At 38.4% G+C, this 16,524-nt stretch overlaps 1 protein-coding gene across 2 annotated transcripts in view; it reads left to right on the top strand.

Annotated features, from left to right (window-relative positions):
- Positions 1–15,817, top strand: part of dtx2 (deltex 2, E3 ubiquitin ligase) — a 32,021-nt gene extending 16,204 nt beyond the window's left edge. Inside the window, exons 4-9 of one of the 2 annotated variants that reach the window (XM_041801681.1) lie at positions 674–916; positions 5,537–5,604; positions 5,770–5,937; positions 6,589–6,750; positions 9,740–9,829; positions 14,406–15,817. In XM_041801681.1, coding sequence (XP_041657615.1) covers positions 674–916; positions 5,537–5,604; positions 5,770–5,937; positions 6,589–6,750; positions 9,740–9,829; positions 14,406–14,669 — 995 coding nt within the window. In that variant the 3' untranslated portion in view covers positions 14,670–15,817. The remainder of the gene's footprint in view (positions 1–673; positions 917–5,536; positions 5,605–5,769; positions 5,938–6,588; positions 6,751–9,739; positions 9,830–14,405) is intronic. The other variant, XM_041801682.1, reaches the window with a different exon arrangement.
- The last annotated feature ends 707 nt before the right edge of the window (positions 15,818–16,524 follow it).

The following is a 16,524-nucleotide window of genomic DNA, read 5'->3' as shown; positions in this document are numbered from 1 at the left end:
TCCTTTCTGGGGCTGGTTATAAATTAGTTTCAGTGTTATTTGGTCTAATTAGCAACCATTAGCTCCTTGTTATACCAGTTTATAGCCTGTGGCAGCAAAACCATGAGTGCTTTAAATTGAGTGCGTCATTATTAATCTATAACTTTAAGAAGATTTCCCATGATTCATGGCATGAATCACACATTAAGCCTGCATTGGCACAAGGATTATGCCTGTCATCATGTACACAGTAGTTTGCTGATTCACTAACTGGTCTTCCACCATATATAAACGCCATCAATCCTGTGTGGAACTTTCCAGACTTCAGGGACAACCTTTTCTCAGCTCATTATCAACCCTACAGCACAAGGCCTGACTGCAGGAACAGTTTTTCATATTTATTAAAATAACAGACAAAAGAGAAGATTTGAATTAAAAAAATTAACCAGGACTTGAGTGTTAAACAGGATCGATTTTTAAAGTACCTGATTCTGTGACATGAATGTTTTTGTGAATGAATGAGAGGCAGTGGAAACATCAGTTGCTGCTACATTTCTCATACCTTTGATTTGTTCCTTTCTGCTCCTGCATCTCTCCACTTGCTCTCAACCCTCACCTGCCCCACTCTGCCCCGCCCTGCCCCACCCCATCCCACCTAAACCCAACCCCCACCCCTCCCCTAACCCCGCTCCAGGCATGGCCTCCATTTTGATGTCAGCAGTGGGACTCGGCGTGCACTTCACCTCTGCCCCCTTCCCCCAGCAGCAGCAGCAGCAGCAACAACAACAACAGCTACAGCAGCAACAACAGCAGCAGCAACCTGCTCCTTTCTCTCTTCCTCCTCCTCTCCTCCCCCCAGCCAGCAGGTCCAGCAAGCCCCCCAGCAGCAGCAGCAGCAGCAGTTCAGTTAGGAGAGCAAAGAGGCAGCACAGGAGAGGTAGCTACTATGCCACCGGCCCTCCATCTATCCATCCGCCGCTTTTTTTTTTTCTCTCCATCTCCACAGGCTTGAGGAACATTTCACCCCGCATCAGCTCCCTTTCATTTGTCCTCATGTGCTTGTGGTGTGTGTTCACATGCTAGACTCTTTTTCTTTACTGCCAGTCTGGTCAGCAATTATCCAGAATTGGGGCCACAGTGAACAACTACAACATGCATGCTTCTGATAGCCATTTACGGCTAATAACTCAGATTTAACAGCAGTAAGACTGAAACAAAAAATGAACATGCTATTATACATCAAGTGTTTTTATATTAAAATGAATCAGTGAAATCAGCACATAAACTTAATAATAACATAAAACAACCTTTTTAAATGTGATAAATAAACTAGCAATTTAACATGAATTATTTAACAAGAAACCACCCTAAATGTGTGTTTTTACTTTTTTGACAGGTTTCCTGTTGATCCTTGAAAAGTCTTAAAAAGTCTGAAAAAGGACCTGTGAAATCGAAGGCCTTAAAAGTCTTAAAAAGCCTTATTTTACTAGTGAGGGGTCTTAAATTTATATGACATGTTGACTAAGACATGTCTTAATCTAGTCTTTGTTTTATGGCTCTTTATTTTTTAATTGTTCTTTCTGTGTATATGCTTGTCTGCTGGGTTACAACATGCCCATGATCACCCAAGTTGCATAGAAAGGAAGAAAGAGTCCCTCTATGTTTCTGCTCATCTTAAGGCAATAATTGGAGTTTTCAGGCAACAACATGTAAATAAAATCCTCCAGAGGAATCATCTTAGTATGCTTGTTAAAACACAATAATTACCAGTATGATATTTTGATAGAATAGAGGTATCAAATGTGCCAGAAATGATCAAATTTGGGTATATATTGCTTAAAATTTGACATTTCATTAACAATACATTTAATCAAATAATTCAGCCCTGGTCCAGTGTGCCAAGAAATCCTTAAAGTCTTTTTTTGACTGTTGCACAAATAGTAGTATTAATTTTTCTCAGTACAAGTCTCAAATGTGATTTTTGAAAGCGTGTAGGAACCGTGTTTAAACAGTAAATTAAACAACTTGAAAATAAGATGCATAAACTAGCCGATATAGGTTCACAAAAGAACGTCAGTATGAGACACAGGAAGTAGGGAACCAAACTATGGGTTGAACAGGTGGATTATTGGTGTGATAATTGACATTTGGCAGATTATCTTATTGAAATCGTTCATGTATTAGATGAAGTTTATGGCTATCTTTGGAGGAGACTGTTTCTGAATTGGAGATGTTGGAGAAGGCTTTGTTTGTTTGCAGCCCTAGTTAGCCAGCCACCTGTCACCAATAGCGTAGTCTTCCCTCCAGCTGCTCCTGAGCAGCCAAGAGAGTCACTATCAGCAGGCGGCCAGGAGTACAGACTCAATCCATAAGTTCCACTTTCACCATCTGCAACATAAAGTGAGGAACACATTAATGCATCAGTAGTTTAATCCAATGGTACAGTATATTAATCTGAGATGCATTTTTACTTGAGTTTCATTAAGTATACTGTCATAATTATATAGGTGAGATTTTGAATGCATGACTCTTACCTGTATGAGAGATTTTTTTCTCTGTGGTATTGCAACTTTTCTCTCAGTGAATAATCTGGATATTTATAGTTCTGCTTAATACACAAGCCTCACTTTACATCAATTTACATGCTGTAAATTACTAATGGCTCATTTTAAAGGGACATTTCAGGATTTTTGAAGATGAGTCGTGTGAGGTGCTTGGCTATAGATCTCTCTGAGCCTGTAATAACTACCGAAGCAACTTTCATAGGAATCACTGGAGGCTAATGCCACTACTATAGCCAAGCACATTTGACCCAACTTCAAAAATCCTGAAATATCCCTTTAAATGCATCTTAGTTCCTAATATCCGTGATTGGTCTTGTGAACTATTAATGATAACAATCATATTGGCCATGGAAAACTAATATTGGTCTACCCCTTATTAAACATAACAGATATGAAAACATTGAGACTCCATTTTATCTCATTTTGTGTCAAATGTAGATGTAACAAACCAATATGTGTGAATGATTACAACTTAAAGCTGGTTAAGGTTTTTTATCACTGCAAAAACATTAAAGTGTTTAGAAGAGAGATTTTTCATCATAATCAAAGAAATCATTTGATCATCCTATCAGACAGAACAGTATAAGTAGCCATTTCCTTAGATTTTGGAGTTTTAACCGTTTTTCTTGTAATAATTTTAGAACAGCTTCTGATGCTGTCAACCCTCTCCACAAATCCAATTTGCCTTGTGACACTTTATCCAACTCAGTTGCTCACTTGTTTTCTTTAACTGAGGAGTCCTTTTAGATAAAAACAGCCCTCCCTGGGGTGCATTTACTAGAATATTCACCATTTGATTGGAGAGCAGACCAGACTGATGGTTGCTATTTTCATCAGCTTTTCTACCTTATGATGTAAAAATCCAGCATGGAAACATGTTGATGTCGCTGGAGTGTGTAGTTTTGGATTTTCATGCCACACCAGTTGCATAACCAAACTATCTTAAGATATTAAAAAAACACATTTTTTTTTATAGTGAAGCAGCTGAAACCCTGGTTATGCTTGTATGGCCAGTATACTTCAACCCAGTGTTTACCCCGGCTTTCTTTCCGTCTGACTCCACTATCCTTGTCATCCCTGCTTCTCATTCTTATTTCACCCGTTGTCTTAAATTTCAGCAGCTTACCCACCATGAAATCCTACTTCTCACAGTTATTCTCAGCTCTGAAAGATTTAACAAGCAGCTAACTTTTTTCATACCAACTTCTAGCTTCTCCCTGATGGTGTCAAAATAAAAAGGTGCTGTGAATCTGACAAATGTGGAACCGTGCAAACATTGCCTTAAGCTGTGTAAATCTAGCATTAGTATGTATAACAAAAACTCAATATTTGACAGGATTTTAGAAAGTCTAGCCACGTCTGTATGCAGATGGAAGGCAAATCTAAAAACAAATCCAAATACTTCAGTTCATGGCGCAAGACCTTAGTTATGAATCTGAAATAAAGACTGCATGCAAGACATAGGTGTGAAGTGGAGTGCTTTACGCATACTTTTTCAAGCCCACAGAAACAGGTGAAATATAAGGTCTGACGTAATCAGAGCTTACTTCTGACCAGGTTTAGTAGTGAACCAAACATTTTTCAATTGATTTTATGGTTGCAATTTTTTTCTTCCTATTCTAACTTAATTCAGCATGATCTTCACTTTGTGCATCTATTCATCATTGATATGTACGGTGTGGGGCTACAGATCAATCTTGCCTCTTGCACTGGAGGACATTTAGACTCCACACACTCAAACCCTGTCTGACAGGGATTCAAACCAGGAATCTTCTTGTTGAGAGGCAACAGCGCAAACCACTGCACCACCATGGCCCTCAGGCCATTTCACAAATAAATTTTAATGCTAAAACAAAAATATTTCCATCAAGACAACATTTTAGGCACTACTGCTAAGTTCAAAGTGACACATAAAGATAAATATTATATGACTTGTAGCTCAGAATGGAGCAACAACAAACTGAGAGACCATATGTTGGTTTTTACTTTGATTTTTGTACTCATCTGCGCATCAGCATTTATGTTTCCTTTTGTGAAGATGGCATCTGCAGGCATTCTAAAGCTGCAGCAGTAATCAAAGCTGTTGGGAAAAAAAACTAAAACAGCAGACAAAGTTATGGTATGCAACTTTTTTATTTGATCATTTTAAGTCATTTTTCATGCCCAAACTTTGATGTTTCTGTGTTGATTATATCATAAATCCCATTATTAAAGAACAGGGGTGATTGATGAAGAAATCTTTAACAGATAAGGGAATAATTTTGGCTAGAAAAACGGAACAAAAGGGCAGAATGGTCTTTAAACTTGGCTGATAAAACATTACACTTAATTTCACTGCTTCTGTTTGTATCATAATGACATTTTCTCCACTCTCACTGTCTGTCACTTTAATTTCAATTCTTGCACTTTAAATCTACAGCCGTACTTTAGCCGTGAAAAGTAAAAACAGCCTGGAAACTTTCAGTAAATGCATTTCTCAGATTTCCCAGTGAGCTAACTAACTCACTTTTCACAATCTGGAGTAGAGAAGATGCTTGGTAGCTAAACAAAACACTTGATGAAGAACTTACCTTCAGTTTTGTTGGGTTTTGGTGTCTCCTAAACAGACTTGACACTTGCGTGTATGTGTGAATGTGACAGAATATGGTGGAGTTATGAGCAAAGTGTTTGTATCCATTCCTCATGTTGTTCATCACATAAACTCTGTCTTTTGTTCTGTCATCATTAATTCACCCTGTCTCTGTGGTTTCTAATGTGTTAGCACATTTTGTTTGAATATTCTTGATTTTAGCAGAAACCTGGACTCATTTTGTGTGAAGCAGAAGCAGAATGTGTGTGAAATTGAAGACTTTAATTGATTTTAAAAGAAGATTTCATCTCATGCCACATCTGTCTCCACTTTTTGTTTGACAGATTGTTGGATTTGTATTTTTTTTTCCCCCCATTTTAGCTCATTCATCATTTTGTGTTCTCTCTTTTTGTCTCTCTTTTAGCCTCCGCTCAGAGGCCTGAGGAGGTGATTCAGCGGTACATGGAGGTGGTGGCTGGAGTACCTGATGAGGTAAATGTTCCAGGATGTTTTTATCCTCATAGAGACAAAAACTGATCAAGTTGTTGTTTTTGAAGGTCACTTGGCTTTTAGGTGTAAAGAGAAATACAAAGTCAGTATTTTGCTAGATTATTTGTATGTACAATACTAATCAAACATTTCCCATGTCTCCCTCAGGACTGCATCATCTGCATGGATCAGTTGTCCAACCCGTCCGGCTATGAGACGGCATCCACAGAGGAGGGGGGCCAGAGCATCCTCCCTGAGACTGTGGGCAAATTTATCAAATGTGGACACACCCTGCACATGCTCTGCATGCTGGCCATGTACAACAACGGAACAAAGGTACAGACATCACCGGAGGCTGCATGCAAACTGTGTTTTGTTATTGTGTTTACAGATTGTTGGCAATGTCACATTTTTATGTACAGCCCTTGTAAACACTGATTGATCTGATAAGTCTGCCTTGACAGTTCTCACAACAGTTTTAAGGCTCTAAGAGACATGACACTCACACTCAGTCTCATTTCTGACTTTTGCCCCTACCCTTTGTTTTCCAGTGCACCCTTGCCCCTTGGAACAGAGTGACAAGGGGTAGTGCTGAAATCTTCCCCTACAATATAGGAAGCTTCTGATACGCCTGATATAATAAAAATGAACAGAAACAGTGGTATTGCCCTTTAAAAAGTTAGCTGTTGGGCTCATTTTCTGCTCAGGATATGTGCTTTAACATTACTGACTTGTTTCGTTTACGAGTTGATGTAAGATGTTGTGTATAAATTGAATTTCCAATAACTATATCACAGGCTGTACCTAGAAACGTCAGCAGAGTCTTGCTGGATGAGACCAGGGGTTTGATATCTCAGTGTTGGGAGGGGGACCTGAAACAAAACAAAAGCCCTACCAGTGGATCAATGAAGATCTGATCTGCTCTGACCTGGTTTGTAACGATCGGCTTGATTTTAAAGTCTCCCTTGTTGTGTTTTTTATCATCAGGACGGCAGCCTGCAATGCCCCTCATGTAAGACAATCTACGGAGAAAAGACTGGCACACAGCCCAAAGGAAAGATGGAGATTTACAGCATCGCCCAATCCCTGCCAGGACACCCAGACTGTGGAACAATCCAGATCATCTACAGCATACCGCCTGGTATACAAGTAAGTCTGAATGCTAAGGGGTCATTTCACTGCATCAGTCAGTCACCAGGTTTGACCTCCACTCTGGACAGTCTAAATTTCCCATCAGTCACACTGTTTTGAACAATAAAGGCAAACGAGGCTCTGTCCATTTTTTAAAGTTTTTATCTGAAAAACTATCCTGTTGCCTAGCTGGCAGACAGAAATTTTCCTATTGTTGTACTAGTATTTCTCCTCCTTAAAACTAAATTTCATTGTTATAACTGATTAAAGTTTCCAGGAAGGATGTGTGTAACTTGTTGACTTATCAATTGAATGTCCATTGCAAGTTGGCACCAGAGTAAAAAGTTAATAAACTAATTATTAAGGCTGTCAAACAATTACATTTTTAAGTTGCCATTGATCACTGAATGAGTAGAATAACATTGTATTACACAGTATTTAATGTCTCATCAAAAATAAATGGCAAAGCTGATGGTCATTTTCCTTTTTTTCTTTACATCTGAGGTAGATATTAGACATAGATAAACATCTGATAATTTTAGTCAAACCAAAGTTAAGATTTTTTTATTAAGATGCCTTTATCAGCAGTTGTTTAGAATTTTTAATCCCCAACATCTCTGTCATTGTCAAAGTCAGCACCACAGTGACAAGGGCTGAGTATCATCATGATACAGAGGCCACAGTACAATGCGTATTGTGATACACATTGATTGTAGATGGTGGGCTTCACAAGGGGTGGACTAAGGCTGGAGTCAGTGGATCAAGAGCCACCACACATAAATGAGTGCAGGAAATGGACTACAAGTGCTCTGTTCTTTGTGTTGAGTCACTCCTTAACCACCGACAACGTTATAAGCTCAGCTGGGCTAAGGAGAAAAAGAACTGGACCAATGCTCAGTGGTCCAATGTCCTGTTTTCAAGTGAAAGTAAATTTTGTATTTAATTTGTAAATCATGGTCTCAGAGTCTGGAAGAAGACCAGAGAGGCACAGAATCCAAGGTGCTTGAAGTCCAGTGTTTTCAGTTTCCACAGTCAGTGATGTGTCTGGCCACCATGCCATCTTCTGCTGTTGTCAACTGTGCTTTATCATGTCCAGAGTCAACGCTGTCAGCCATCCACCAGGAGATTTTAAAGCATTTCATGCATTCATCTGCTGAGAATCTCTGTAGAGATACTGATTTCCTTTTCCAGCAGGACTAGGCACATGCCCACAGTAAAGCCAAAACTACCAGAAACTGGTTTGCTGACTGTGGTGTTACAGAATCTCTGACAAATTGCCATGAAGAAGATGAAAGACAGCAGACTCAATAATACAGACAAGCTAAAAGCTGCTATCAGAGCAACCTGGGCTTCATAACACCCCAGCAATGCCACAGACTGGCTGGCTCTATGTCACATTGCATAGATGCAGTGATTTCTGCAAAAGGAGCTCTAACCTATTACTGAGTACATAAATGATCATAATTTTCAAGATGGTTAACATTTCTGTATTATTAATCCTCCTTTGGCTGATGTGATGTGATACTCTAATATTTTGAGATAGTGGATTTTTGATTTTCATGAGCTATAAAATGTTATCATCAAGATTAAAACAAAAAACAGTCAAATATTTTACTTTGTAATGATTAATCTAGAATAAATGGAAGTTTCATTACTTAAATTAAGTCACAGGAAAACACATTTTTTCATGATACTCAAATTTTTTTAAATGCACCTGTGCATATTTGTCATTCAGCATTGGCAAGGTGTACATGGCAACATGTTGTTAAATTGAGGCCTCACTGTTACTACAGTACTTATGGTGGCCATCTAAGATAGAACAGATGCATATTGACTGCTGGGTTTATCCATTCTACATGAATGAACATCTAATTTATGTTCTCTTTTGACTCCTTACAATGGTCTCATGGAGTCAACATATATAACATTTCTCCAATTCATCCCATCTTTGGACAAAGCTTTTACATTTTTGGATCATCTTGGTCCAAGCTAAAGGACCATATTGAACAAGGGAGCTGTTTTAGTTTGGAAGATTTTAAACCAGAATTAAGGACAATTTGAGCAGTATATGTGCGTGTTTGGTACAGTCTTAATTATCTTGAAGAGGAGTTAGGCCTGCTGAACATAGCCTGAATCAGAGATAAAGCTGCCTGATTAATCAAAATCATCTAAAAAGAAAAGTAAAATGAATAAAAAGACTAATTAATTGATTTAAGGCTAGCCAATACCTGTGAGTATATTCATCATGTATTTTAGTTAGTAGCCCTTGAGGTATTTAATTAGCCCGGTCTAACCTGCAGACAGTTTCCAAAGGCTCTGTAACATGTTTGTGTTCAAAGAGAGCTGAAAACTCCAGGCGTGTGAAAACAAACCACAAACAGAATCATTCATCCATCTGCCAAGAACTCCAAGAGTTACTGAACAAAAAACAGACTGAAAAACATAAACAGCCAAAGAAAATCACTTAAACTGCTTCCATGTGAGTGATGCGTGCTAGTTAAACTTCTTCTGTTTAAATTTCCAAGTATAAGGACTCTTCTCTTCAATAGTCTATTTCTTAAAGCAGGTGTTGACAAAGGGAGTTTTCTCTTTTCCTCCAGCCAGTATAAAACCTTTAGGGGAAAGTTGAAATGAGGTTACTGTACTTTAGAAGTAACTAGGGTGAAAACTGCGGTTTGAACCAAAGTTTGTTCAGTTATAGTCTGTGAGTTTTAACAGATTTATGTTCAGATTTGATTGCTAGATGTTGAGGTTTCACACCGATGCCCTCTTATGTGCTCGTCTTTTGGGAACACTTTAAATTCTTTCTGTATCATTTCGTGACAAAGCGCTTCATATTTCACTGATTAGTGAAGTTAAAATCAAATTTGTATTGAGCTGTTTGTCCACCTTAATCCAGACCACTGATATTATTAGATTATTTTATTGTCCAAGCTGACCACTGATATTAAAGTTTTTATTTATGTTTCCATTCATCTTTTAACTGTTTGACCTTTTCATCCTCCAGGGTCCAGAGCATCCAAACCCCGGACAGCCGTTCACCTGCAGAGGCTTCCCTCGCTTCTGTTTCCTACCAGACAACGATAAGGGCAGAAAGGTAAGACAATTAACACAACTCATAGCCACAGCTGTGACTACATCAGCTCTACGGTCGTCTTTATATTGAAGATCAATCAGTCCGTCTTTATTTGTGCATCAACATTTTATAACCAAAGTTATCTCAAGACAATTTACAAAAAGATAATGTTCTGTCCCGGGGTTATTCAACCATGCTCAACCGGAGAGCCGAATTAATGAAAAATACCTTCAGAAAAATACTAAAGAATAAAAAAAGTAAGTGAAATGATGCATTTAATTACTTTATATCATTACTGAATACTAGTATTAGATAACTGAAAGCTTGACATTCATCTTGAAGTAATACAATAAAAATTGAATATATTTTAGTGTGCCTGGTGGACTTGATAAAAATCAAGATATGATGGGCAAAAAATCTTGCGTTTTTTGGAAAAATGTTGAATTGAAAATCCGCTCCTTTACACAACTGCTAGAGACCTCAGCCCACACAAATATCTACTTTAAATTATCGCAGTAAAGCAAAGGTACAAAGTCCAGTTTGGAACCTGTTTTGTCAGTTTTCTCAAGAATAAGGGAGATATATTTTGCATTTTATTTCTTTTGCACATCCGATGGAATTATACTTTTCTTAGGATCTTTGAAAGAATTTAAGAAAAATCTCTGGAATGACACTTAAATTAAGCACCAAACCCAGTGTTGTGATACAGCCCAATAGACAATAGTCTTATGGTACCAGCACCATACTGGTGCTGGATTTTTCTATCAATCCTACACACACCCACAATCCATTTTGATGGAGGAATTTAATAATAAGACTTATTTTTTGAAGCGCTGCTGTGTAAGACTAAGAGGGCATCAGAAATAATAAGTTGTAGTGTGACTACAATGTCACTCATACCATGAGCACTTGTAGTGTACCTTATTGTGCAAATAAACACTCTTAATTTTGGTTAACAGTGAAATACACACATACATCTTCAAGTCATTAGTGAGAATTTGATTGTAGTTTACTCTGGAGACAATAAATAAGGGCTGAAGGATTTCGAGAAAAAAAAAACTAATTGCAGTTATTGTGATGCATTTTTAAGATTCGACATGTATTGTTGTTTTGAACAGAATGATCATTTGAAGGCTATTCTCATTTTTCATAAGAAAAACATACAAAACAAGAACAGTTAAATTTATTGCTAAATATCCCAGACAAAATGCAAACTTTTTTTGTGCAAACACATTGCCTGTGGCATCAAACCACAATAGTCATAACACCTTTCAGACTAAGTGCCCCTACAGTGTAAAGATGCTCTACCCACACACTGATAAAATCACTGATAAGTATTCATGTCATTTACGAGGGAGGCAGAGCTGTGGAGGCCACACAGCTGAATATCATTAACGCAGCTCTGCATGAAGCTCCATCAGCATCGGGGTGTTCTCTGTGATTATATTAAGAATACTTAGTGCTCGTTATGAAGTTGTGTTGTTTCCATGGAGAATAAGTGGCTCATTTCCTGCACGCTGGCTTCTGAATCTTTAGCTTCTATGAATAATCTCTGATGTAATCCACTAATGGAAAATTGGATAAAATTATTCCAGTTGTAGTTTTCCTGTGCTATCCTCAGACTGTGTCATGTTTTATTCTCTGAAGAATAAGACAGAAATATCTCTGAGAGCCTCACAGTGCCGTTAAAGGAGGAAGCTTTTATTGGTTAAAATAGGAAAAGTGTTCCTAGGAAGCTCTGTTAATTTCTGTCACTTAAGCAGCTTCTTGTCCTCCATCAACAGAAGTTGCATAATCTCCTTCAAGCTGAATTGTTTTTTTATAGACCGAGTTTGACGTGTTTGTCTAGAAAAGCACTGAATTGGCACATAACTCTGTTTTCCAAAGAGTGTCTTGTGCATAGGAAAGCATATGAATTCTGATTTCACTCCAAGTTTATCCATACAGTTAATTAACTTATTTAGAGTAAAGTAAACAGATTTATATTTGTTACAGGTGTTTCATAAGACAGTCAAAAAGGAGGAACTTTTGAGTTAAAAAATTCCAAGTTTCCAGGTTGTGGTGGGCAGGACATCAGTATCAGTATCATTTCTGCTACAAGATGGATTTTTGCAACACCTTAATCAATGCTTCAAATGCATGCATTGAGTTTAGGAGGCATAAGCCATGCTGCTGTTAGTATAGCATGTGATATATGACAGACAACAGCTCGGTCTGCTCTGAATAAAGAAAAACAGCAACCAGATGACAGTATTACCCACCAAGCTAGGTGGCAGTAATGCTCCTAACTGTTTACTAACCACGTTTAAACAACCCACAAAGAAGAGGACAATCTGACAAACATGGTTCAGGCTCTGGTTCCGTTCTAGAGTCTCAGAACCTTGGGGATTTCTGGTGAACCAGCCCACGTTCACACCAGTTTCAGCAGAACCAAATTGGGAGGACATGATGGACATGTATCACCAAGTCTTCTTCAGTTACTTGAGAAAATTGATTATTTGGTCTGGTGTTCAGGTGAACCCAGCTTTCAGCATATAACTTGCTCCTCCTTTTACTTCTCCTCAGCTTTACCTGGAATTCTGTTAATGCCCAGATCACAACCAAACATTTTATCTATCAGAACCATTTACCGCAAATGGATCAGAACCATTTCTTATTTGGTTTGAACACGTCAGCTTGTTCAAAAGTAGGTTCAGGAACGGGGGCCGGCACAGCCTGCCAGTCTGAAAGGCATAACAGGCAGTTCTCATTATTAAGAGAAGGATCAAGATGAGATGAGATGAGATGAGATGAGCTGAGATGAGATGAGATAAGATAAGATAGACTTTAATGTCCCCGTAGGGAAATGTATCCTGGACTCTGTCCCACAGTTACAAATTGAATAAATACATACATAAAGATCATACAGAACACATGACATTATATCCTGTAGCAGCAGTATATCCATCTAACAATTTTCTACATCTACATAAAAAGCAAACTTCTGGCAGCAGTGGCATACTGGCATATTGCACAACCTCTTGGCACATCTTACATCACCTGTTGTTCAGAAATGTAATGGACATGGGCACAAAGGAATGTACCGGTTCAGTCTGGTCTGAGGGACCCTAAATCTTCTTCCTGAGGGTAAGAGCTGAAACTCAGAGTGGAGAATGTGGGTCGGATCAGAAACAATTTTCTGTGCCTGTCTAACAACAGACTGCTCATACAGTGTTTGAAGAGATGGGTGCTTTTTGACACCCATGAAATGGTAAGCTACAGTACTGTCAGCTTAAAAGCCATAAATAAGGGGGACCTAGAGTTAGGTCTGTAAATTCAGGGCTTTATTTTCCATTTTGTTACCAATTACCCAAACCCATACCAAACTGGGACCTGAAAAAACACAGAACAAACTGAGCCATGACCTCTGTGGAACGTTACACCCTTATCAGTCGCTGTAAAAAGTGTGATTTGATTACTTGTGCAGGGCTAACAATTTTATCTGCTATGATTTTGTTCCACACAAAAGGCCATTTTCAACTGAAAACCTTAAATAACCCAAGTTTTGGTTCCCCTAAATTTATGATTTAACCCTCAAATTTAGTTTTTTCTTGAAAAATTAATAGATCCTCTAATTTTTTTTAAAAAATTTTGAGAGTGGCCTGAATACGCGACTGTTCAATGTAAACTTCTCTGAAGAAAATCAAAATAAAATTTATAGAAAATGAAAAGTGTACGTCATGGCCAAAATATAACTTCTTCACTTTTCTTGTTGTGTTTAACCACTACAAGAATAATCAGTTTATTGACATTTAAGACAAAATATATCCTTAATTTGATTTATGTTATGGCAGCAACAGCCTGTAGAGCTCAGTTTTTAACCGCAGCTGCACATGCCCAACTACTTCATTTTGTCTTGTGGCTCTGATTGGCCCATATTGAATGTGACAGACATAACATTCGTCCAATCAAGTCCTGCCCTTCCCAAATGCTTTGAATGGGAGGTTTTCTAGATGATGTGAAATATATAAATGCAATGCCCATTCTATCTGGCATGTCATATAGCAGTCGAAGAAGAATAGATAGCTATTTTTTTGTCAGGTAGAAGGTAAGCCTTCTACCTGACAACAAAAAAAAACTTCTTTGAATCAGCAGTTTGGTGAGCTCAATGCCAGCATTAGATCGATATGACATCACATAAATTCTGCTTCTGACATCTGTTCATGCCATATTTTTTGCAGATGTGCTGATGTCTGTCAGTGGGGCCAATATCATTGTTACCGTTGCATTAATGCATCCTTAATTTAATGTGCTTCTTTCCTTCAGGACCTGCCTGTCTTACCTTAGTTTTTACTCCTTCACTTGCATTTATTCTTGTTGATCTTTCACATTATTTCTTGCTTTTTTGGCTAGAATTTTGTAGACTTCTGTTTATTTCCAAGCTCCTGCGTTGGTGTTGTCTGTTAAAACACTTAAGTGTTGTTTCAAAAGGTGCTATTTAGATTATTATTTTGAAAAACAATAGCACCTTCTCATACTTGGATGACTTGGCTAAGAGGTTGGTCAACTGAACAACGCCAACACCTTGTTACACCTTTTTTGTTTGTCTCCATTAAAGGTGCTGGAGCTGCTGAAGGTGGCGTGGATGCGACGTCTCATCTTCACCGTGGGAACGTCCAGCACCACCGGTGAGCCCGACACGGTGGTGTGGAACGGCATCCACCACAAAACAGAGATGATGTCCAACCTGTCGGGCCACGGCTACCCCGACCCAAACTACCTGGACAATGTTCTGTCTGAGCTGGCCTCTCAGGGCGTGACGGAGGACTGCCTCAAAGCTCCAGGCGGCGGTGGAGGCGGTGGCAGCAGCAGCAGCAGCTAGGTCACAGCTCCACACACCTCCTCTCACTGCTGAATTAACCCTTCATACTCCACCTGCTGCGGCCAGGTGGACCCCCTGAACCCCCGCTGTTATTCAGTTAATGTCAACATCTGTCCAAACCTCATCAGGCGGGCAAAAGGGGAAAATATGAGCAGAATAAAGAGCTTCTCTGGAAGAACGCAGGGTGCTTCATGCTCCACTTCATTCCTGCTCATCACATATTCCAGGAGACTGAACTCGGAGAAATAAATGAGGCTCTTCTTAACTTGCGGCCTCTTTTATCAGCCCTCCACACACTGGAGATTTTCTGTTTTTGTTCCATTTTTTCATCTGAAGCCTCGTCTGTATCCCCTCGTCTAGTTTCCATGAGAATGGCAGCTTTCAGCGGGGATAAAAATCTCATTAAGCACTTTAGTTGTGACCGTGCATTTAGCTGACAAGATGTGTGATTTTTCTGGTAAAGGGCAGTTAACTCGTTTTTCAAAATTGGGAAGTTATGCAATTAAAGAGGAAATGTTTGTGTTTAGCACAAAGACACTGTAGCAAAGTGAGTATATAATAGCTGATTTCATGAGAAGGGGCAATACTTTAATGGTGTACATAAATAAAAACATGAATGAAACAAATATTGTAAAAATGGAACTGGTTGTGTCCACTAGGTGGAGGGTTTTTTTAACATTTCGCACCACCTTTAATTTGAACATACATTATTCCATAGACTAATTTGATGTCTAAATGCACTCATTATGATTTTTCTGGCAGAAATTCATTCTCCGGATATTTTTTGTCACTTGATATGTTAGTTTGTGTTGCCATGTATGTGAGAAGGGACAAGGTTATCGTATATATCTTGACGACCTCAAACCTTTAGTCAAAACAGACGGGAAGAACCACTGAGAAGAATAAATCAAACAAGGAGAAGCTCTGATTAAGAACATTTTACAGTGTGACAATCAAGGTCATGGAACTCGTCTTGATTAAACAAGACAAGCTGCAGGGAGCATGTGGATGTTCCCGCCGGCTACAAACTCACCTCCTGTATCCACATGCATTACTCTGCTCACAGTACTGCAGCACAGGCGCTGACCTGAGTCTGACATGTATACAAGCAAAACTGGGAAAAAAAACGTCTGCAATAAAGAAATAAGGCAAATCAATCCTGACTGTCTCTGACTTTTTTATTCTTAGTTTTTTATTAAGGTGCAACACAGATTTGCTCAGATTTTTCCCATACGCCCCCGGTAAAATTTCCACCTTTGAACCACTGTCTTTGAACTCAGATGGAATGATTCAAGAAATACACCGCTAACGGACAAAGGTGATGATATTTACAGATATTTATATCTCAAAAACTTAAAACATCAAGTACAAGTACATTTGTTCCTGTGATTTACTTCACAAAGTTGCATTTCCATATAATATAGATTCAAACATTTCAAGACTTTTCTTGTTTTTATCTTGATTCACTATCAAAAATTATCAGAGCAGGAGTGTCAAACTCAAGGCCCAGGGGCCAAATCTGGCCCTTTGTACAGTTATATCCGGCCTGCAAGATCATAAGATCTTTCTATTATAACTGGCCCACTGGTATGAGGTCTGCAGATTTCCTCCAGTATAAATTTGTAAACTTTACCATAATGATTTAAAATATCCTTGTTAAATTATAAAAATGTGAAAAAGTAAAGAGTAAAAATAATCAAATAAAAAGTCAGGAAGGTGGGAAAAGAAATTCATGTTGTCATTTCATATTTTCAATTTTGAATCTCATAATTTTGACTTAAACTTATGATTTTGACTTTTTTCATGTTTTGACCTTTTCATATCATATTTTAACCTTTAGGATTCACAATTTGAA

The sequence above is a fragment of the Cheilinus undulatus genome, linkage group 12 (assembly GCF_018320785.1).
Source record: "Cheilinus undulatus linkage group 12, ASM1832078v1, whole genome shotgun sequence".
In the NCBI taxonomy this organism is placed as follows: Eukaryota; Metazoa; Chordata; class Actinopteri; order Labriformes; family Labridae; genus Cheilinus; species Cheilinus undulatus.
The sequence above is the reverse complement of the archived record's forward strand: the minus strand, read 5'-3'. Positions and strand labels throughout refer to the sequence as shown.